This window comes from Vombatus ursinus, unplaced genomic scaffold, assembly GCF_900497805.2.
Source record: "Vombatus ursinus unplaced genomic scaffold, bare-nosed wombat genome assembly UNPS02014774.1, whole genome shotgun sequence".
Lineage (NCBI taxonomy): Eukaryota > Metazoa > Chordata > Mammalia > Diprotodontia > Vombatidae > Vombatus > Vombatus ursinus.
The window spans coordinates 22,220,200-22,243,644 of record NW_020954552.1 but is presented as its reverse complement, the minus strand read 5'-3'; the positions used below and the strand labels follow the sequence as shown (position 1 = coordinate 22,243,644).

At 34.9% G+C, this 23,445-nt stretch overlaps 1 protein-coding gene across 3 annotated transcripts in view; it reads left to right on the top strand.

Moving 5' to 3' along the window:
• FAM169A (family with sequence similarity 169 member A) overlaps positions 1-12,600 on the top strand; it is a 69,853-nt gene extending 57,253 nt beyond the window's left edge. For all 3 annotated transcript variants that reach the window (XM_027864246.1, XM_027864244.1, XM_027864245.1), the window contains 3 exons: positions 3,380-3,545; positions 6,033-6,236; positions 9,491-12,600. In XM_027864246.1, the coding sequence (XP_027720047.1) occupies positions 3,380-3,545; positions 6,033-6,236; positions 9,491-10,036 (916 nt within the window). In that variant the 3' untranslated portion in view covers positions 10,037-12,600. The remainder of the gene's footprint in view (positions 1-3,379; positions 3,546-6,032; positions 6,237-9,490) is intronic.
• Positions 12,601-23,445: the final 10,845 nt, after the last annotated feature.

Sequence of the window (23,445 nt, the reverse complement as noted above, 5' to 3'; positions counted from 1 at the left end):
CCAGCAGTTCCACTTGTGTATATGTGCCCAAGGAAGTCCATAAATGAAAAGAAAGGTACCATATATATCAGAATATTTATAGTATCACTTGTGGTAGTAAAGAACTGAAGACAAAATAGGTGCCCATCAACTGAAAAATGCTTAAACAAGTTAGGGGACACAAATACAGTGGAATGTTACTGTGCTTTAAGAAATGATGAACATGTTGAATATGGAGAAGGTTGACATGAACTGATATAAAGTGGAGTTAGCAGAACCAGGAAAACAACATTTAGAATTACTACAACAACATAAATGTGAAGAACAATAACAACCAAAGCATTGCAGTTGAATGCTTCAAAATTATAATAGTCAAGGGGCAAGTGGGTGGAGTAGCAGTTCTGAAGTCAGGAGGACCTGAGTTCAGATCCAGCCTCAGACATTTACTAGCTGTGTGACCCTGGGCAAGTCACTTAACCCTGATTGCCTCCAAAAAAAAATTATAATGGCCAAGCCCAACTCCAAAGAAGAGAGATGAGAACACACTTCTTCCATTTCCATCTATATCCCTCCTCATTCTCTACCTAGGGAGCCATCCATTGTAACAAAGATTTAAGAAGCAACACAAAAACAGGAGTTCAACAAAATTAACAATATTACCCAAATTGGATAGTCTACGCAATTAGTTTTCCACATCCATAGTCTGTTCATCCCCACCCTTTCTTCCCAACCTCTGAAACAAAGAACACGAAAGCACATTTTCTCATTTTTCTTTTGGGAGTAAGCTTGGTCATTATAATTTCATAGAATTCATTTTGAGTTTGTTTTTGTTTTGTTCTTTCAATTTACACTGTTGTCCTTACATAAATTGGTTTCCTAGTTTTCTACTTAATTTGCATCAGTTCATATGGTGTTCTTATAAGTCTTTCATGCTTCTGGATTCTTTTTCATTATTTCTTACTGCACAGTAATATTCTATTACATTCATGGACCACAATTTGTTTTTCTGCTCCTTAATCCCGTGAACTATCTTGTTCTCATTTCTTTGCTACCACAAATGTGTCACTAATAATGTATGCTTTGATGGAAAAGAAAACTGGCAATTTTTAAAAATGTTGTTTTCCATTTTATCTTCTGGCTCATGCTTAGGGACCTGTTTTTCTATTTCAGTGAATCACTGCTGTAGGAGTCCTTTTATTCTCAAGATCCTCTAGTTTACTTATGATACTATTCAGATTTTCAAAAAATATTTCTGTACTTCATTATGAAAGCAGTTGATAATTTTCTGTGTATATGGGTATGTATAAGAATATTAAGAAGATTTAAGCATTTAAGAATACATATACATTCGTATACATATATATAATTGTGTGTATTAAATGCTTAAATTTTCTTAACATTCATACGTGTGTGTGTGTGTGTGTGTGTGTGTGTGTGTGTGTGTGTGTATCTGTATAAAAGTAGAAGCTACATAATTGAACTTTGCCATTCAATGAGTCAACAATGTTGTATGCCAGTATAAGAAGCTAATGAGATCTTGGGCTGTGCTGTTGGAATATGTGTCCAGAATGAGGAAGGGCACAGCCTCCAGAGTACTATGCCCTGACCTTTTCTGGAGTATTGTGTCCATTTCTGGACATCATATTTTAGGAACAGTCATTGACATAATAGAACAGGTCAGAAAGCAGGAAACCAAACTATTGAGAGGACTTATTTTCTCAGACCGGCAGTTTAATTGCATTTATCATTTATTTTATGAAGAGCCCCATATTTACTAAGAGCATTATATACCAACCCACACTTTGCTACATAAAATGGGGACTTGTGGTGACAGCCCATGTTCCTCAGAATGAGTGGGTGGATCAGCGGTGGTCAAAGCTATTAACAAATGACTAAGCATTCTTGCTTTTTATAGCAGCCTTCCTCCTCTGCCCCCCATTCAACTAGATCCTATTCCTTCCATCAAAATCTGCACACAATTGGGGACAGACAGTGCCTGCCAGGCAGTGTATTCCAAGAATTTTTTTATTAAGTAGTAGAGCTTCCTGAGCACTAACCAAGGGAAGGATGGATCTTAAATGAAATGCACCTTGAAATCAAGCCATCTCAAAGATCAGTTGAGGGAACTTAGGGAATTTTTGCTGGAGGGGAGGGAGAACATAGTAAAGACATAACTTTTATCTTCTAATATTTGAGGGATTATTGTGTAGATTATTGTGTCAAGAAGGGAAGGACTTGGGGGGAGGTGTTTTATTGATAGCTTTTGTTTTTATAATAGTAATTTCCTGATAGTGTGCACACATCCCCAGTCCCTACTGCACACAACTTCCATACACATTGAACCTCCCCCCTTTTAGCATAGAAAAGCCATTTTAAGCAAAATTTATCAATATAGACCAAGTCTAGCAATATGTACAATATTCTGCAATCCAGAATATTCCTCCTTTCCCTTTCTGACCCTCATATTATTTTTTAAACTCGTTCACTCATTTATTTTTAGTTTTCAGCATTTACTTTTATAAGATTTTGAGTTCCAAATTTTTCCCCTTTCCTCTCCTCCCCCCCTCCCCAAGATGGCAAGCAGTCTGATACAGGCTATAATATCAAACATATTTCCATATTACTTATGTTGTGAAAGAAGAATCAGAACAAAAGGGAAAAACCACGAGAAAGGAGAAAAAAAAAAGAAAAGAAAATAGTACGTTTCAATCTGTATTCAGGCTCCATAGTTCTTTCCCTTGATGTGGTTAACATTTTCCATCATGAGTCTTTTTCTCCCTCACTTCTGACAGAATGAAGGAAGTATATTTTGTCATCTTGTTTGAGGGGTCTAGATATATTAGTCATTACAGTTATTTACAGTACTCTGTATTGTTTTCATTTTTGTTATTTTAGTCACAGTACATATTATTCTGCTTTTATGTCATTTAGCACCACTTGCAATAGGAATACACTCATATACTATTTTGTCCAGGTATTTCCCAAGTGGTGAATATCTACTTTGTTTTTCTTGTTTTATGACCTGTTGCTATGAGTAGTTGTACGTGTAGAAGACTTCCTAAGAACTCACTTCTGCTTGGTTACAAAGGGCCAGAGCTAGGATCAATGTATAGGAGTTATAGGGATTGAAATTTTGTTTGGATCAGAAAAAGGAAAACTTACATACAGAAGTATGGAATGAGTTGTTTGGTTGTAGGTAGTGAGTTCTCTGTTGCTAGAGGTTTATAGGCAACAGTTGAATGATGACTTTCTGGGAAGTTTTGTAGAAGTGGATCCATCCATTCATGGGGAGGGTGGGGGTGGAACTACTTGGCTTCTCGTGGCCAGGTCCAGTTCTTAAGCTCTCACTGTTCTATCACCCTTTCTAAGAAAACAAAACAAAAATAACTTTCTTCCTTAGATTGGAATCTACTGCATATACATCTGAGAGCTCAGAAGAGTTAGTTGAAGATGAACCAGATGAGAGAGTGGTTGATTTTGAGCAGGAAAAAAAAGATAAAGAACAACATACCCTAGAAACACAAGGGTTGAATAAATCAGTCCCGGAGAAGAAAGATGACGAAGAGGTATGAGAACACAAAATAAAAGTCAAAATTATTTTGCTCTTAATAAAATATAGTGAAGAAATAAACTTAAAAGTTCTACCGTTTGTAATTATTTATTCATATAATAAAATTATATATCCATATGATATTATAATATAGATATATAATTCTGATTATCCATATAATAAAATGAATACAACTTAATAAGGGGGCAGAAATAGAGGTTCCTTTATTTGGAGCAAAAAAAAGAAAAAACTCCCCAAAACTAAAACCCACAACACTTTACCATGTAAAATTTGAATGAAATCAAAAGATAAATGGGGGAGAGGGTGGTTAATTATGCAACTTATAATAAGATTTGCTGTAGGATTTATTTAAATAGTGAGATCCCTAAATGCATTTATAATCTAAGTTTATAAAATTAAATGCATTTCAATACATCTTATATAAAATTTGAAATACACATCAGAACAATGCACAGGTATATATGTGTGCACATATTCATGTCAAACGACAGTGGATATTGTTGTAAAAGGAAGCCCTTTCTCCAGAAGGTGTTGTCATGTTTTGGGCTCATAACCAAATCACTCACCTAGGGACCTTAAATCAGACCAATATAGTGGAAAAATACTTTTGAAATATCACTCACAAGTAAGTTTTCCCATTCTTATCATTGCCTGAAAGTTCTTCCGAACTCCAATATCGTGTGACCATAAAAATATTGTTGTTTTGTGATTCCCTTGTTATCAAAATACTGGTATATTAGGTGTTTTAAGCAAATAGATAAGAGCCTATTTCTAAGCTGCTTTTAAAAATCATGCATTTTTATGTAAACAACTTTTTTGTGGAATACAGATACTAACCAGCAAATGCTTTCAGCCCTCATTGGTATCCTTGTTTTGGCGGAAGGAATATGACATAATTAAACAAGGGGAAAGAATCATTTACCAGTTCTCTAGCATGACCTCTCGTCATTACCCTCATCTTTGCTTGTCATCTTCTGCATCTTCTTATTGTTTCTTCCCTCTAACTTTCCATTTCCCATTTACCCTAACTTGTAGGAGGCAGAGGAGGTATCAGTCAGTCTTATCGCTAACTCTTCCCCCTGTATTCCTTGGACACTGGATACGAGGGAATGTTTCAGTCTTTCCCCAAGTACCAACCCTTTCTTCTTTAACAACTTTCTCTTCCTCTTCACCATATGCTCATGGCTTCATTATCTTGGGGAAAGTTTTTCACTTGATTATGTTGTCTTTTATCTTTATTATCCTATTTTTCCTTGTGTTCATTATCAGACTGCTAGAACAAGTAGTCTATGGTTTCTGTCTTTCACTTTTCCCCATCCTTTTCCTCCTTGAAATCCTGCTTTTGTCCCCATCACTCTATTGAAATTATATTCAACTTCCATTTTGTTAAGCTGAGTGGTCTCTAGTCAGTCTTTAGTTTTCAAGTGTAGGCTGCCTACTTACCTGCCTTTGCTACCTGGCACAATATACTCTTACGGTTCTTTTTCCTCTCCATACTCTTCCATCTTTTTAGGTATCACCTTTTTGCTGTTATTTAACTATGGACAATTTGCAAGGCACAGGATCTTTTTCCTGCTTGGTTTGTAAAAAATGTCTGTCTTCTTCTGGCCTCATCTAAGCTCTACAGATAGCTTCCAAATCTTTGTCTCCAGTCTTGACCGATGTTCCAATGCCAAACCATAGGATGATAGAATTTAGAGCTAGAAGGCTCTGGTATGGAACCCCTTCATTTTGCAAATAAGTAAAGTGAGGCCTACGAGGGTTAAATGAGTAGAAGAGCTGAGTCTTGAACTTTATTTATTATGCACATTATTCTGAATACTTCTCCCATTTCACCCTTGGCTGCCTCATAGACATTTTATATCCTAAATTCAGCTTCTCATTTCTGCCTAGGTGTCTTCAGCTTCCACATTTCTTAACCAGGCTCAAAATTTTGCTATAATTTTTTTTTTACCTCATCTCCTCCCCTTTTTCATCATTTGCTGCTAAATTCTATTATAACTTTTACTTTCAAAAATGTCGTTTGTTTCTATTCCTACTGCCACTCTGTTCTAGGATCTTATCAGTTGAAAGTTGGTTTATATCCTAATTGGCATTCTAATCTAAAAGTAGTATGCAGAATTGATTACTTTTTCTAAAACTCAAGTTTTTATCATGTTACTGTCTTGTTCAAAGACTTTTAATAGCTCCCTGTCACCATCAAGATAAGGTTAAACTTGCCCTGAGTCATTTTTTGAGACCCCATTTTGGAGCCTACCTCAACTTCTGTTTGATTTTCAGGTGGCCTTAATCTCATTTTAAAAATGGCTATAAAATTCTCCCTAGTTACCTCTTAAGAACATCTTCTGGATTAATTAGTAATATTAGATGTAACAAGAACAGTTTATTTTAGATTGAATTATCAGGATCGTCCTTCCCTATTTTTAGGAAGATAGTCTGTAATTGTGTATGCTTTCACTTAAAAAAATTAATAATGCCACAGGAATCTGAATTAGAACCCCTGAATGGTGAGGTAATGGAAGATACCATAAAGGCCTCACTAAAATCTGAAGAGGACACTACCCATGATGCTTTGGATGGAAATTCAAAATGGCCATCTGGTCATTCCAGTGAAGAATCTGGAACTCTCCTTGTTCCACCCACGATTGAATCTACAAAGGCTCCTGAGGATGCTACACCAGATAAGGTAGGGGAAACACCTAACTTTCCTTTCCTAACAAGGAAAGTAACCATCATGTGTTTCTGATGTTGCCATTGATTCAGAATTTGTATTAATTTACAAATTTTAAAGCATGAGTTGGCCAATAAAATAAGATTGGCAGGTGCTTTGACATTTCCAGAACCCACAGAGAATAATAATGATCTCTTTTCAGTTACAAGCCTTGCCAATTCTTTCTCCACAACATCTCTTATATCTTTCCCCTTCTTCCAGGGGAGCAGCCATCATCAGAGTTTAGACCCTATCACCTCTTGCCTGGGTTACCATAATAGCCCCTAGTCAATCTCCCTACTGCTAATCTCTCCCCTGTCTAATCAGTCCTTCATGCAGCTGCCAGAATAATCTTTCTAAAAATTGGAGCCAATGATGTCACTGTCCTAATCAGAAACCTTCAGTGGCTCTTAATTTACCTTAATTAGCCTGGCACTTAAAGGCTGTCCACAATCGGGCTCCCACTTGCCCTTTTCTCTTCTTTCTTTTTGGTGAGTTTTATTAATTCATTGCACTTAATCAGCACTTAAAAGATACCTACTATGTATGCTAGGTGCCATGAAACACAAAGATAAATTTTTTTTGTGATTTTTTAAAAATTAATTTATTTTGATTCATCAACAATCACTTCCATATGCTTTTGAGTTTAAAATTTTTCTCCCCCTTCCCTCCCCACCACTCTCCCCAAGATGGTGTGCAATCAGATATAGGCTATACATATACATTCCTATTAAACATATTTTCACAGTGATGTTGTGAGTAAGAATTAGAACCAATAGGAGGAACCACCAGAAAGAGGAAACAAAACTCAACAGAAGAAAAAAAATAGCAAATAGTATGCTTCGATCTGCATTGAAACTCCATATTTTTTTCTTTGGATGTGGATAGCATTTTCCATCATCAGGCCTTTGGAGATGTCTTAGATCCCAGAAAGACAAATTTAAAAGTCCTTAAGGAGCCTACAAATTCTACAGGCATTTGAGCATCTTTTTTTGGTCAGTATGTATAAGTCAATGAAATGGGCATTAAATCTGTTTCAGTCAACATTTTGCAAAGAGCTAAAAAATATTCCATGTTCACTATGACCCCTTAACTCGTGTTTGCCATTTTGTGCATTGTAGGAAACTTTCTGTTTCTATGCACTTCTTGCATTAGTTCTAGAGAAATTCCTGATAGTGGGATTCCTTCACCAAGGTCTGCTCCCTGTGCTTTGGTCATATCCTGGCTAATGTAGTAACAAAATCAAACCCAAAGATGATTATCACTGCAATGCTAAAATCCACGTAGTACTTTACATACAGGATGTCTCAAAAGTCCCAGTCCTGTTTTGACCTTTAATAGCTCATAAAATTAAGCTTTAATAGCTTAATGAGGCTTTTGGGACACCCTCTGTATTATTTCATTTGATTGTGCTATAGATACAGGTATTATCCCCATTTTTACAGAGGAGGAAACTGAGAGGATGAAGTGAGCTGCCAGAATTTCCAATATTGTTTCATACTACTACCCTTTATGAACTCTGCTTTCTGGCCAAACTGTACCATTCCCCAAACTTAGTACCCTATTTCCCACCTCCAAACATTTTCCTCACAACCATTTACCTTTTCTAGAGTGCACTCTCTCCTCCACTGTTGTCTCCAAGAAACCTTATCTTCCTTTATAGCTCAGTTCAGTTTTGCCCTCCTTTGAGTGCTCATCCCCTTCTCCACTTAGTAGCAGCATTCTCTCCATCCTCAGTTTTCCTTATGCTTATTTTTGTGCGTATTGAATCCTCCCAATAGAATATAAACTCCTTAAGGGCAGAGACTGTTTAGTTTTTGTGTTTGCACCCCCAGCACTGTAATACCTAGTAGATCGTTAATAAATAATTGTTGAATTGAAGGAACAATGTATTTATGCAAAATAACATGGCTGAAGGGATATAATATAGTGCATAAAGCATAATGAATGCACTAAAAGCAGTAATTGGAGACTTTGCCAATTTGGATTAGTAATAATAACAGCTAACATTTGTATAGTGCTTACTTGTGTTCAAGAACTTTGCTAAGCACTTTACAATTATTAGCTCATTTGACCTTGGGATCAGATCCTAGAAACAATCCTGTAGATGCTATGATTATTCCCATTTTACAGATGAAGAAACTGAGGCAAACAGGAGTTAAGTGACTTGCCCCCTGTCACACAGTGTCTGAGCCTGAATTTGAACTCAGGTCCTCTTGACTCCAGGACCATCATCATATCTACTGTACCACCTAACTGCCCCTGTAAAAAAGAAACAACTGAATCAAGCTGAATTTTGTTTAATGTAGTAGTACTTTGGAATACTTAGGACAGAATATGGTCAGGTATTAGAAAACCTTAAGAGACTAGCTTTTTAAAATTAGGGGGAAATTTTCTTCTTAAATGGAATGTCCTCTGAATATAAATAGGTGCTTGAAAAATGTGTTGTCAGTTTTTAAAAATTTTATTTATTTTATTCTGAGCTTAAGAAATAAAACAAGCGTTTCCATAACATAATAGAATAGAAATAAAAAATGAGTGCACACAAAACTGCAAATCTTTTATGTACAACTTGCTTTTCCTTTTACACAAAGTTATCATGTAACTTTTATTTCCTCATTTTCTTCTCCCCCCACCACCCTTGCCCTCAAGATGGCTACCATTAGACACAAATAGGTGTATATAATGTGTGTGTGTGTGTGTGTGTGTGTGTGTGTGTGTGTAAAATTCTACACATCTATTTATCAATTCTTCTGGATGCAGATGCAGATGTTTTCCCTGCCATCTGGTTGTAAGTTTGTTTTGCTTAAAAAATCCTTACTTTGTAGGTAGGGCAGAGATAAACTTGAGCTTTGAGCCTACCTACAAATTCCTACAAGTTCCTTCAAATTATAATCCACATTGGTGAAATTTTACCCTATTTTAAAGAATCAGATTCTGACTTGTTTTTGTAGTTATGGCGGCTCTTTATGAAACTTACATTTCCAGATACCTTTTTTATTTTTTCATGCTGCCTCCCTTATATTTCCATTTCTCTGAGCCAGGAGTTTTTTGAGAAAATTAGGATGGTGGTCAGTTTGAAACCTCAGACTCAGAAATGTGGGGGCAAGGGGGAAGTACTGGGGTCTAGCTTTCTGAGAGTCACCAGGTTCTGAGATAATAGTTCTTAGAGCTGAATTGATTTATCCATTTATTTAGTGTCTGATTTTGTTCCTGTTTTCCCCCCTAAGGCCACAGATGTGATTGATTCCAAAATGGTAAAGGACAAAAGCCTACATAATGAAAAAGAGAGCCCCGAAGAAAAATCTCTTCCAGCTCCACGAAAGAAACCTCCTTTAGTAGGTTCTGATACTGTTGCCACAACACTGAAGGAAGAACCATCTGATAATGGTCTTTCAAACTCTGTGGTAGGTGAAGCATCAGAAGAATCTGTTTCCGACAATGTATCGCCCAACACATCTTCCTCATTGGAAGATCAGGGGGAGGACATGGTCCCTGATTCCCAGGAAAATCCAGCGACGACAACCCTTTCTCAGAGTGCCCCAGGAGTGGTTGAACTTGAAGATATCCACAGTGCAGGACAAAAGAACCAGTCAGAAGAACAGTCTGAAGCGTCTTCAGAGCCACAGGATCATTTTCCCCAGTCAGCCGAGAAGGCTGCGGATAGCAGTTCTGAGGAGGTAGAAGTTGAAGTACCAGTAATAGACAGGCGGAATTTAAGAAGAAAGGCCAAAGCGTACAAAGGACCCACTAAGAAAAAAGCCAAGCTAGCTTGAATGGTGGAAGAAACAGCAGTCTTAAAAATCCTCTTTGTAACAAAGTTGGTGTAGTTTTTTATAATATGGCAGTTAACAAAACCACATGGGATAGAGGATAAACACATTTGTTGTTCCAAAATTTCAGGTTGGAATTATTTGTGATGCAATTTTTTCCCTCTTGTAGGAATCAAGATTCACCATTCTTTTTCTTAATTTTTTCAAGACCTTTTCTGCACTATATATAAAAATTTTTTTTAACCCACTACAATTCCTATTTTGGGTCACCAGATCAGATTGTGATTTCATTTTTTTTTTCCTAAGTAAAAGATGATTTCATCTTTAGCAGGTGGAGATAAATGGCCATTACTTTTGTTTTTTTAAACTATATGATAAATACAAAGGCGGCTGTGGAAGTAGCAGATTTCCACTGCTTATCACAGAAATCATCTTTTGTACTACAAGTTATACTTTTATACTAAGACGTTTTCATACAAAATAAAGTGTTTCACAATCTTACTCTTAAATAGCAAAATTCATTTCCAAGCAGTTTTTAAAAGATAGGAATGTTTAAGACAACAACAACTCATCTAAAAATATCACTAAAATAGAATTAAAAAGGTAATCGTCTTCAAATGGCTAACAGCATGACCATAAATCTATATTAAGTCAAAGGTATGTAAATAGTGTTACTTTGGCTTCTGATTCTAATCATGGAAGCTTATTCTTCCATCTGTTTGTGTTGATGAATAGACACACACACACACGCATCAATTCCTGAGTCATTCGTCTATGTTGTGATCTGATACTCCCAGTGATAGGAGCATTAATCCTTTGGTGTTGGGTAAACAAATTATATTTAAATTATATTAAATTTGTTATTTTGCAATAAATTATTTTTTTGTGATCCCTAACACTTGAATTTATCAGATGCTAAGAGCCTTAAAGGGAGTTTCAGTTTTCACCCCAATCATGCACTGTGTTAAAATTTCTCACTTATTAATTGTGTACCTCATTTTATGACCTTGGCTTTGGTTTCGCTGGAGTTATACCTTTGGTTGTGTCAGGTAGAAATTTGTCCTATGTGTTAGGACAAAAGCATTAGGGATTAAGTACCACCTTTGAGTCCATTTATTGAATCCAGTTACCAACCCAGTTGGTAGCTTATCTTTTCTTGCTCCACTGTTATATCATATGAATTCAAGAGCAATGAAATCCGTTTCCTGTTATGAAGTCCCTTAACTTGGCTATGGAACCGTAGTTACAGAAATTTTTTTTCTAACCTAGTCTCCCTATGGTTCTCAAATACCTCTCTAAGCCTTTGGGATGAGTCCCCCACTATCAGAAAGTTTTCCTTGTACTGCCTTTTTCTGACCTACAGTTGTTGGTAGCTGTTTTGGGGTCTTGTCTTTATCCCTCATTGAGTTTTACCCACCTGCCCCATGTCATGTAGTTACAGAATGGGGCTGACCTTGGTGTGAGCGGGGTTGCAGGACCTATCATGGATGCCAGAGTTATGAACTGTGCTGGAAGCTTCAGCCCTTGCTCTGGCTCTGCTTATGTCCCATTGTCCTGGTTGAAGGTTTGTAAAGCAGATGGTGTTGTGACTCATGCAGTCACGCTGAATTCATCCTAGGGAGTTAAGACTGTTTCCCACCCCTAGATTGTGACTAAGTTATAAAAAACCTTTTCTATTAGAAATGAAAATGGTCTTAAAATATTAAATCTCACATTAGTTACTCTTTGATGTTATCAGTGATTCTTGGATATGCACATGTAGTTTAAAAAGCAGTTAGATACATTAGGACAGGACCCCTTGTATGGTGAAAGTGAAAAGCCATTTGGCCCATCTGGGTTTAGGTTATGTTTTGATTTGCATCATTACAAGAGGTACTGGAAAGCTTTCTTCAATATATATTTAGATGATGTTGATTAAACTCAATGACTTTTTACCTTTGGGGGTGCGTATTTTGGAAAGCAAATCCCAGATTGCCGAGATGAGAGATATTCGAGGCAAACAAACTATTGAACTTTTTGGATTTTGAACACTCTGCCTTTTTTCATGTTCACTGTTTATTGAACAGGAGTGAGCCAAATTTTTGGGCATTTATCTGTTTTCTTAACAAATGGTTATTAAATAAAAAATCTTGAATGATTAAGACTAATAATGGTGTATCAATCAGAGGTAAGCAGCAGCCATCCCAGAGTTATGTGGCAATTAAAAATGTTCAAAAGACAGTTTCTGGGTAATTAAATCATTTGATTAATAAGCACATTTCTGAATAAAAGGATGCTCATTTGGCCATCTCTTTTAGACCAAAGACCATCATGGTGGTAGGCTCACAGTTTATATACCTTTTGAAGAGTAGGTGTTTACCAGGTTGGGTATCAACCCTGATTGGTTAACAATTAATGAGATAATGAATATTACAATGAGGAGCTAGACCTGAACTTTGATTAAGTAATTTATTTCTTAAGTTAACCCCAACCTTGGGCAATCTATTCAAAGAATTTATGTCCCACCCAAGCCTGAGTGGCACAATAGCTACCTTACCTGGGTGGGGTCTGAACAAGAAAGTTAATCCAATCTCATTATCAGTAATATCCTTCAAGACACTGAGCTTTTAAAATCAGGACTTTAGAAAAAAGTGGGAGACTCTGAATCTCCCCAAATCATTGCTTGTTAACAAAACAATCATTTCTCTCATTCCCCCATTTGATTCTATTGAGAGGCACAGCCTTCTCAATGAATCAATGATAATAGCATCAAGGGTTTCTAAATATTGTACTTATGAAGGGAGACAATGTAAGATGAACAGATAAGATGGACAGATGCTGTGACAAAATAAAAAGTAGATTAATAAGTAGACTTTACATGTAAAAAGGCACAAAGGGTACAATAGTAAAATAAGTCTTGTTCCTCTGGTTCTTTGGAAACATCTCATTTAGCTCTCTGGGAGTGGCTTCAAAGCAGTTCTTTTCTGCTTCAGTTCACTTGTAGAGATGCTCTTCTCTGCCTACAAAATTGGTTTTAATATGATTTTAAATTTACTTTGCCAATAACCAGGTCAAATAATGAAAGTTAGCTTAAACCTTATGTCTTTATTATTAGAAAATCAAATTTGGAGCCTTTTAGACCAGGAAATTTATAATTTTAGGTTGGGCAATTGTCATCTTGATATATATAGGAAACTCGGATACAAACAGAAAATTAGAACCCAAATTTTATACTTGGCATTATTCATTCCTCCATTAGGAGGATGAGATTCTGCTAAAGCATTAATAACAGAACACTTTTTATAAGAAGATGGACTCTAATGCAAAAATGAATTCATTTAAAAGTTGCCAGATTAACTTAAGTTGGAACAAAAGGCTCCATATATAAATATATATTTATATATAAATACATTGAGTGATGAATTTCAAAACAGTGCATATCAAGTAAGTAGCCATAAATTACTCTCCTCTAAGGAAATTGGTTGCACCAAAATTCTTTCCTTCAAGCAAAACTGAAGATGTTTCTAATCTAGTCTTAATAATTAATAGAATACAGTTGATCCCATATATTTTGAAACATTTAAGGACCTTATTTTATACACACACACACACATAACAGACAGATGAAAAGGCCAAATACTCATCTACTTTAGTTGGAAAAGACTAAAATTAAAGGCTGAAATCTTAAACCTGCATCTTATAGTAGCTCAGATGTGCTCCAGTATTAACTTATAAGATAAAGATTTAATATTGTGTCCATACTGATCATCTGACATGATTATAGACATCTGCCATAAAAGAACTGGGATATAAGGGAAAATGCTTCCGTAACTTCAAGTCAGCTCCAGGCAAAAGTTAGATCGACAATTGCATTGAGCCAGGCTTAAAGTCAGCCAGGTAGGATATTTTCCATTCAAGAGGAAATGTTGTGTTGGGGAAATTGAGTCAGGAAAATTCTATGTCAGCCCATGCCAAGATTTGTTCTCCTAGCAGCTAGGATCTAGCCTTTCCCATAAGAACTCTACCTGCTGTTCATAGATATAAACCCCATAGGGTTGCTGGCATCATAGATTAATTGGCTCAGTAGCATTCCTTGATGGTCATACCTGGAGTCAGACTAAATAATATTAGTCACAGCTCCATACGGTCTTGAATAGCAAATTATAAAAATCAGAGCATCAGGTGGATTTAGCTCTCAGAAATCACATATCCTAAATAACAAGTATTGACTTGTTATATAATATGTAATCTTACATTGGGTAACAGTAGAGATTTCATCATGAAAAATCAGAACTTATCTTGATATAACTAGTACTCAGGGTAAGCAGATGTTTTTTCATCCCTAAATTCAACATTACACAGATGATTTTGCTTTAAGATGCTTGATAACAAAGACTTATGATGGGATATATAAATATTATAATCCTAAATTGTACACAGAGAACACATTATTTGAAAAGTTGCCTATATAGTAAAACGTGTTCAGTTATTAACCACGTACAAATGGACGTAAACATAGACTACTGCTCTCAGAATCCTTTTAAACGATAGCGACATTTTAAAGCTGACTCTTACGTAGTTTGCATGCATTCCTATACATGTTCTAATCTCTGATTAAATAACAAACATAAGTAAAGTCAGATTACCCATTAAGGTGACACAAGATAGCTCGTAAGTTATTACTCTTCACTAATATAACTGACTGTACTGAAATCCTGTTCCTTAAAATATAAACAAAAGAGGTTCCTGATTTTAACCTCCAACTTAATAAATTTATATCTTTCACAAGCTTCTTTACCTTTGTCTAGGTATACTCATATCATTCTGAAAGAATGCGATACTTCAGGAACTGAATTTTATACATATGACAAGTTCAAACATTAACTCAACTTAGGTCATGGAATGACAACAAATTGAAATCAAAACAGCAGAATCTTTCCCACTTACAGCTTATTACAGTAAATCAGATGCCTTAGTGTTTTTCTATAACTAATAGATTCACTATTACAATAATGAGCTTCCATTTTGTCTACCCTGATAATAAGAATTTGCTAAGAGAGTTATAAGCAGGGATGTGGTTATTACAGCATCAAAATTGGTCCTCAAGGCCTACGCCACTATAAGTAGCCTGGCGTGTGGAAGCAGGTGAGCAGATTTCTTGTATGGGAAAATGAATTAAGAAGAGTCCAATCTTAGCTTTCCCAAGGTCACCTCCCTGCCATATTCCCAAGGACAGATAGAGATAGATATTCACCAGTTTTAGATCTCAGATGTTTTTTCCATTGTGCTCCTGACTTGACATTTTTTTTTAAGGCCAGTCCAAGGACACAACAAACCTAAGAATGAAACTCCAAAAAGAATATTCAGGGTCCTGGGGGCTGCTAGATGGTACAACAGATAGAGCACTGGCCCTGGAGTCAGGAGAACCTCAGTTCAAATTTGGCCTCAGACATTTGACACTAGCTGTGTGACCCTGGTCAAGTTACTTAACCTCAGTTGCCTCATTAAAAAACAAAATATAATATTCAAGGTCCCAAAAAAGTTTTCTCTTCAAATTATAAAAGTAGGTCTGGACACAATAGTTATCAATATCATCAAATTATTGCAATAAAATGGCTCACAAATAAAATTTAGTAGGCCTTCTAAAATATCAAAAGTTTTTTATAAAAAATGTTTTAACTCACACATTTCTTCCAAAAAGTATTTCCTTTTAATAAAAACAGCTTAATCTTATCCTGATGTTAAAAAGATAATCAGTAGACTTCCAGGAAGTAAATTAGTTGGAAACCTCTAAACTGATAGATATCTCTAATTCAGAATTAAAGCAAAAATGAACCTTTAAAATTGGAATTTATCAAAACTGAGTTGGTACAAATTGTCTTTAAATAACATCAAAAAATTCCCAAAGTCTTAAGAACAAAATGAATTTCTTATCACAAATTCCTAAGTAGAACCCCACCAGTCAAAAGGTATTTATAATGGGGAGAAGATTCAGTTTTTCTAAGCCAAAAAAAAATATACTCAGTTAAATTAGCCTTATCACAATAATAAAGTTTACCAGGCCTTTAAAAATTTACTCAATATCCTTTTCTTTTTTGTCTACTCCTAAAGTACAAATTCAACCTGGTATAAAATATATCACTAGAAATTAATTCTGGAATCCAACATAGTCAAATTGTGATAGTTCATTTAGACCCCTAGAAAAACACTGGTCAATTGTTAAAAATCTCCAGGTCAACTTATACACACACAATTATCCCGATACGAGACTCTCTTCTTATTTCCTGCAGGACAGATCTTGGCTTAAACCTGGATTTATAATCGTAAGTGGTAATATTTTAATTTCTAAGGCCTAGTACTCTTCGCACTTTAAAAGAAAAAAAGATTATTATCCATAAATTCATATATTTATTTTTTTCTCTCTAAAAAACATAGTGACAATTCCCAACTCCTATAGCCTTTTCCTCTACTTCCTTAAAGAGCCTGATCAATTATAGTTTGAATTCACACCTGTTATCAGGTTAGCTTAAAGTGTGCTTGACTAAAATATCCTAAGATTCTAAGTTGAACTGCTGCTTTTGGCCCAGGCAGAGACCTAAGGAATTTGATTTAATGCTGGCAGGGTGTGGCCAGTTTCCCTAGGTAGAAACCTTGAAGAGCTTTCACCTAGGGAGTTAATTAAATAGTTGAACTAAATAATAGTTAAATATTTGAACAGTACCAGGAAACATAAGATTTTTATATAATAATCATAGATCTTAATAACCTATATTTTGCCATGTCTAATATTTATGTAGTGTTAGATTTAGTAAGGGCTTTCCTGCAGATTTATTCTGAAAGGTGGGTGGGCATGATTAACTAGATGATTATCTAACTTTACTCCTTAAGAACAGTGATTACAGACTAATTTCTAAAAATCTTTTCCTTTGTAATTTCTAATTCTTAAGTCAAATTCAGTGCACTGGGGTTAGATCCTGAAATCTTAAAATACTGACACCCTAATTCAGTTGCTAATCTGTTATTGATTTTTTTTAACATATTTACATGAGCCTTTTTACAATTAAATCCATTACCCAAAAGAATTAAAGAGTTTACATTTCTAAAAAATTTCTAATACAAAAAATAAATTAATGTTGGGTACTTTTCTTTAAAACATTACAAATCACATTAACTTGGGTAACAGCTTACGAACAAACTTTCTGACCCAAATAGTATATTAATAATATAATAATATACATCTGGATTTATTTTTCAAACAATATAATAACATTAATTTATAATTTCAATGATTTAGTATTATATTTTACACAAGGGTTATTTATTCCAAGCATTTCATATTATGAGATTCACTTTCCAGCTAATCCACTGCCAAAGATTTTAAAGTGACAGTACGTAAGAGATGTTAATTATTTAATTATAACAAATTCTGTCAGACTTAGGAGCAGTTGCTTCTCAGATTCCCCCTAAGGCCCTATATTAGACGATGTGCGTAGAACAAGAGGGGCTTGAACACGTGGTATTCTCCATTTTGAGTCCCAAGCTCATTAATAGCCTTGACTGCCTACTTAACAACAGAAATATTTTTCCAAATTAAAAATCATACTCATCAAATTAAAAATCAATTTACCCTCCTCCCTTTCCTGCTGCTTTTCACCTTTTAGAATCTGGAGAGTTAACATTTAATAATTTACAAATCAAGAGAGTTGTATTTCTCTCACAAATTTCACCAACATTATTTATAAAAAAACAACTTTCATAATGTCAATATACATTTTAAACAACTTACTGAAATTTTAAAGTGATTGCATTTTAGGCTATGATAGAAAAGCTCTGATCAAAGTATCATAAAAGACAAAAACAAACTTATTTTTGTAGTTTTAAACACATTGCCCTGATGTCAGATATATTGAGGGAGCAAAGACAGTCCCCTAGACTTAATTTAAATATAATCTACAAACTTTAGCTTTGGTATCCAGTTAAACCTGAATTCATTCAACTTTGGAGTAACAAAATTCCCTTTTGCCAAGGGGCTTCTTAGCTTTTTCTCATCAGCTCTTGCTATCTTTGGACGTCTAGAAAGTTGCTAAATCCAAGAAATCAAAAACGTCATTTTCCTGAGAGATCCCTTCTCTCCAAAACTGTAAATTCCACTCCAAAACTGTAAACTCCTGATTCTCACCCTCCTTTTTCAGTTCCCCTCACCTAGCAAATACAGGTTATATCTTAAGAAAGAACAAAACACAGACAAAAATATACAGATATCAAAGTTGAGATAAAAACTACTTGCTTGGGAGAGCTTTTAACCCTGTTTTTTTCTTACCTGTCTGCCTCCTCCTTGTGTTCACAGCAGATTTTTTTCTATTGCTACACCCACTGAAACCTTACATTTAGCCTAATTCCTTCTTACAATTCCTTCTGACACACCTCTGCCTGAAAACCTTAAGATTTCTTTCAAAGCCCTCTTGGGCAGAGTTTTAATGTTACCTAAGATTCATAGTTTTTACAAGAGTTGGCACTCACAGCTTACCTGTTTTATCAAACCCTCTTAGGGCTCTCAATGAAACTTTTACCTGAAAGAAATTTTGGGCCACACCTGCTTATTAACTCTTCAAAATTAATAAGAGGACTGATCTCAAAGTGGACTCCACAATTTCTCAGGCGGCTCCCCACATCTCTGCTGAATCATCCCTAAACACCCCCAAAATTCAATTTTATAAATAGAACTTATTTTCAAAGCTTTTCTCTTTGGCAGAGGCTTTCATTTGTTCGCAAACCCTGTCCCATAAACCTATTCAAGAGGACACCATGCTGATGAGAGTGAAAACTAGAGAGCTGCAGTGTTAAAAACAGATAAATAGACCTGAAACATAAAAAATTATGACCCAGATAAAATTTAATTACTGATAAAAGGGAGAGTCAGATCACAGCCAGAATCCTAACAAAGAACTCTCCTTGTGGAGAACTCTCTATGTGGGCCCAAGATAGGGGAGTTTTTTATTAAGAATCTAGAGCACAAGGCATCCCTTCATGATTGCCATAAATGTGGCTATTAAAATACAGTTTCTGGGTAGTTTAATCATTTTATTAATAAGGCCAGCACATTTATTAATAAAAGATGGTCATTTGGCCATCTCTCTTAGACCAAAGACTATCATGGTGGTGGGCTCACAGTTTATATACCTTTTGAAGAGTTCCCCAGGTTGGGAATCAACCCTGATTGGTTAATAATTAATGAGAGAAATGAATATTACAGTGTGGGACTGGACCAGAACTTTGTTTAAGTCATTTACTTCTTAAGTTAACCCCAGCCTTGAGTAATCTATTCAAAGAATTTATGCTTCACTCAAGCCTGAGCAGAACACAATAGCTACCCTACCTGGGTGGGGTCTGAACAAGAATGTTAGTCCAATCTCATAATCAGCAATGTCCTTCTAGAGACTGAGCTTTTAAAATCAGGACCTTAGAAAAAAGGGGAAAACTCTGGATCTCCCCAAATCATTGCTTATTAATAATCATTTCTCTCAGTTATATATTTTATAATAGTCTGATAAGTATTTTGTTAAGACTTTGACAGTGGATGACATTTATTTAAGGTCTGGTAATAGGTTAGGTTAAATTTTTAATCCATAGTTTCCTTTTTATTTTGAAGTAAATTTAAGAAGCTGCTTTTGGTCTTATAGTTAAATAGTTTAAATTTTTAGATATTTTCTTACTTTATTCTTAATTTTCTTAGTGAATTACACATTGTTCTTTTTGATTTGCTTACAAAGGGTATGGGTGGGCCTTTGGGATTCTGCCTACTTTGTCAGTTCTGTGCACATGGTCATTAAGTTTACAAACCTGGAAACTGGAAAGCTGCATCAATCTGAATTGTTTTTTCAGTGTATAGTTTGTACATGATCACTGGGGATTAGAAATGTAAACCTATTCATGATTGTTTTTAACTCTTGTATATGCAAGTGAATTGTAAGCATTTCTTTAGGAAAAAAAAAAGCAAACTCTTTTTATTCAGCCCATCAGACTACTATCATTTAAAATGCTACTTTCTATGTGTGTGGGGGAATTGTCTTGTGGGTAAAAATTGGGGAAGGTTAGGTCAACTTTAACCAGTAATTTTTATGCATAATGACTTAAAATGAGTACAGAATTTGACTGCTTTTTAAACTCTTTCTGACAGAGCTTACCTTTATTAAAGAATTTTGTGAACTTAATTGGATACTTTAAGATTTCTTATAAGGGAGTACACAAAATTTTGCAGTTATGAAGAGCTGAATGATAATGGAAATCTTAATCCAAATAATTTCATTTGTTGTATTTTTTGTTGAATTTCTCTTCATGCCCTAATAATCCTTTGTGATTTCATTTTTTTTCTCTATAATATTCTAATGTTTTCTTTGTCTCAAGAAGGGGCTTCAGGTCGGTATTTGTATATAAGCATACATACTTGAAAATTATATATTATAAATCCAAATGCTATTAGTTAAAACTCTACTTCCATCAAAAATTTAAAATGGTGATAAAAATGCTAGTTATTTCAGAATACATATCTATAGAGAGAGTTTGATGTTTATAACCTGTCTGCCATCATTAGAGTGGGGATATGGACTATTTTGGCTTTTAAAAAAATGTAACTTGACCTAAACATTATAATGTTTTAACTTCCGAGACACTTCACTCTAACATTCCTAATGTTTCATGCAATACAAAGAATTATATTGTGGTAAAGATCAAACGTCCTGGTGCTTAATGGGGTTATATCCAGTATAGAACCAAGACTGAAGGAGAACAACCTGAAATGCTTTTTATGTGAGTTTAGAAGAAAAGGTGTGTGAAAGCTGTCCATTTATACAGATTGGGAATTTATTCTCTTTGGATTTGGAACCATGTTTAGGTATTACATGACATTTATTTTTTTCTCCTTTCTGTGTTTTGCTTTACACATTGCAGTTAAGAAATCTTGAGGTTTGGTCATATCAGCAGTCAAATTGGAATAGTACTCAATGTAAATAATTTCATCAGCATGATTCAACTGTGGAATAGTATTTTAGAAGTTTAAAAGTATTCAGCATATATTTATCTTCCTTTTTGTTTAGGAGCAGAACAGTGTTTAACTAGTACTGTAGCCTCAGTTATGAATGAGACTATAGTTAAACATTTTGTACTTCGTTCTAATATTGGGGGGTAGGGGGGCTCAGAATCATTTGCTGCTGTACTTATTGCCTTCTTAAAGGCTTTCTTTGCACCTTAGAAGATATTAACTAAAGGGGGAAATGTCACATACATTAATTTGCTTTCTTTGACATCTATGGTCCTTAAAGGTCAACCTCAGTTCTCAAGAAGCCAATCTTGAAATATTCTTTACCTTTAAACACAAAAGGATCACCACTGAACACAACTTCTGTGCAGCAGCAACATGTGTTTCATACAGTAGTTCATTTAACTAGATCTGCACATCACTTATCATGACAAAAGTACCTGTTAAGATCCCCTTTTAAGCAATAAAGATTAGTCTAAGTTTCAGCTTCTGTGCTTTATTCTAAAATAAGTGATTTTGTCATGTTGAATCTTCACTTACAGAATATAACTTTTTCATAAGCTTCTTTAGGTGTTTTATAAATTTGTTGGTACCATGTTTATAAATCTTCCTGAACATATGTTATTATTCTCAATGATTAAGTCTTATTAGAGTATTTACATTGCTTTACTTTGAAAGTACTGGGGTTTTGGTGTTTTTTTTTCTTTTAGTGTTTGAAAGTATTAATTAAACCTATATTTTATAATTGTTTTCTGGTTTGTTTTGAGATTCTCTTTACTTTGGTAGTTTTCTTGGCTGGGCTTATTATGAAAAATGACTTTATTCACTTTTTTTTTTAGCTCTTTTAATGATAACATCCCTGTTGTTTAATTGTGCTGCAGATTTAAAAAATAAACAGTGAGGCTACATTTAGTTTACAACTTATCTCCACATTAATTAAGGCAATATTTAGGGGAAAATGTTTTTAACTTGATTACCTGATTACCAAAAAACAAAACAACAAAAAAGACTTTTACCTGAATTATCTGGGAGAATGCATTAGTTTTCCAGTTTTACAGATCAGGAATTATGATTTTCATAAAACTTATTTAAATACTAACTTATAAGGAGATACAGTCTTTGAAGCTAAGGAATACGTATCCCCTACAACACAAGTCAAACTTCATTAAAATGAACTTCATCTGGGGTTAGGATGGAATCCAAATGCTTATTTTTACCAGGGTCTGACTGTATGATTGTATTTCTTGGAATTATTTCATCTGTAAAATGGAGTAATAGTAACACTTATCTTCCAAGGTTATCATGTGTACTAAATGACATAATATTTGCAGAGTACTTTGCAAATCTTAAAGTGCTATTTAAATACTAGTTGATTATTACCATTACTGTAGTAGATTTTTTTTCATTCACTTACAAGCATTTATTGAAGATCTACAATGTACCCATACCTCCAGTATTATAAAAGTACCTGCTTTCAAGAAGCACACATTTAAATCAATCAGTAAGTACTTGACTGGCTATGTAAGTAGGGTTGTACAAGGGCTTGTCACTAAGCAACTTAGTGTAATTGTGTGTGTGTGTGTGTGTGTGTGTGTGTGTAGTAACTAAAAATAGAAGGCAGCACATCCTAAGGGCCGAATGAACTCTGAGGACAGTTAAATGCTATAGGAGTTTAGAGGAGAGAGATTAGACCATTGATGTGCAAGGAGAAGTTTTCGAGGTGGAGTTGGGATTTGAGCTGGGCTTTGAAAAGTGGGTAGCCCAAGAGAGGGATATTCAAGGGGAGCAAAGAGGTTGGTACAGGGCTAGGATGAGTAAAGTTGCTGAGAAGGTAATAAGAAAACTTTTCAAAAAGAATATAACTGGTGTGCTTCAAATAGAAAGATTTTATGTCGAGGGAGCAGTAAGAGATGAGTCTAATAAAATCCAGATACAGAGTCGTGGGCTCAGTCCCAGACCGAGAAGCTCTGGCCTTTTGTGGGTAAGAGAGAGCCACAGAAAAATTTATTTTGTTAAATGTTTCCCAATTACATTTTTTTGGGGTAAATAGTATTTTTTCTTCTACATACATGTAAAGATACTTTTCAACATTCATTTTTTATAAGATTTCGAGTTTCAAATTTTTTTTGCCTCCCATCCTCCCTCCCCAAGATGGCATGCAATCCAATATGGAGTATACATGTGCAGTCATGTAAACATATTTCCATATTAGTTATGTTGTGAAAGAAGAAACAGAACAAAAGGGAAAAGCCACACACACACACACACACACACACACAACAAAAAAGTGAAAACAGTATGCTTCGATCTACATTCAGACTCCATAGTTATTTCTCTGGATGTGGGTAGAATTTTCCATCATGAGTCTTTTGGAATTGGCTTAGATCATTGCATTGCT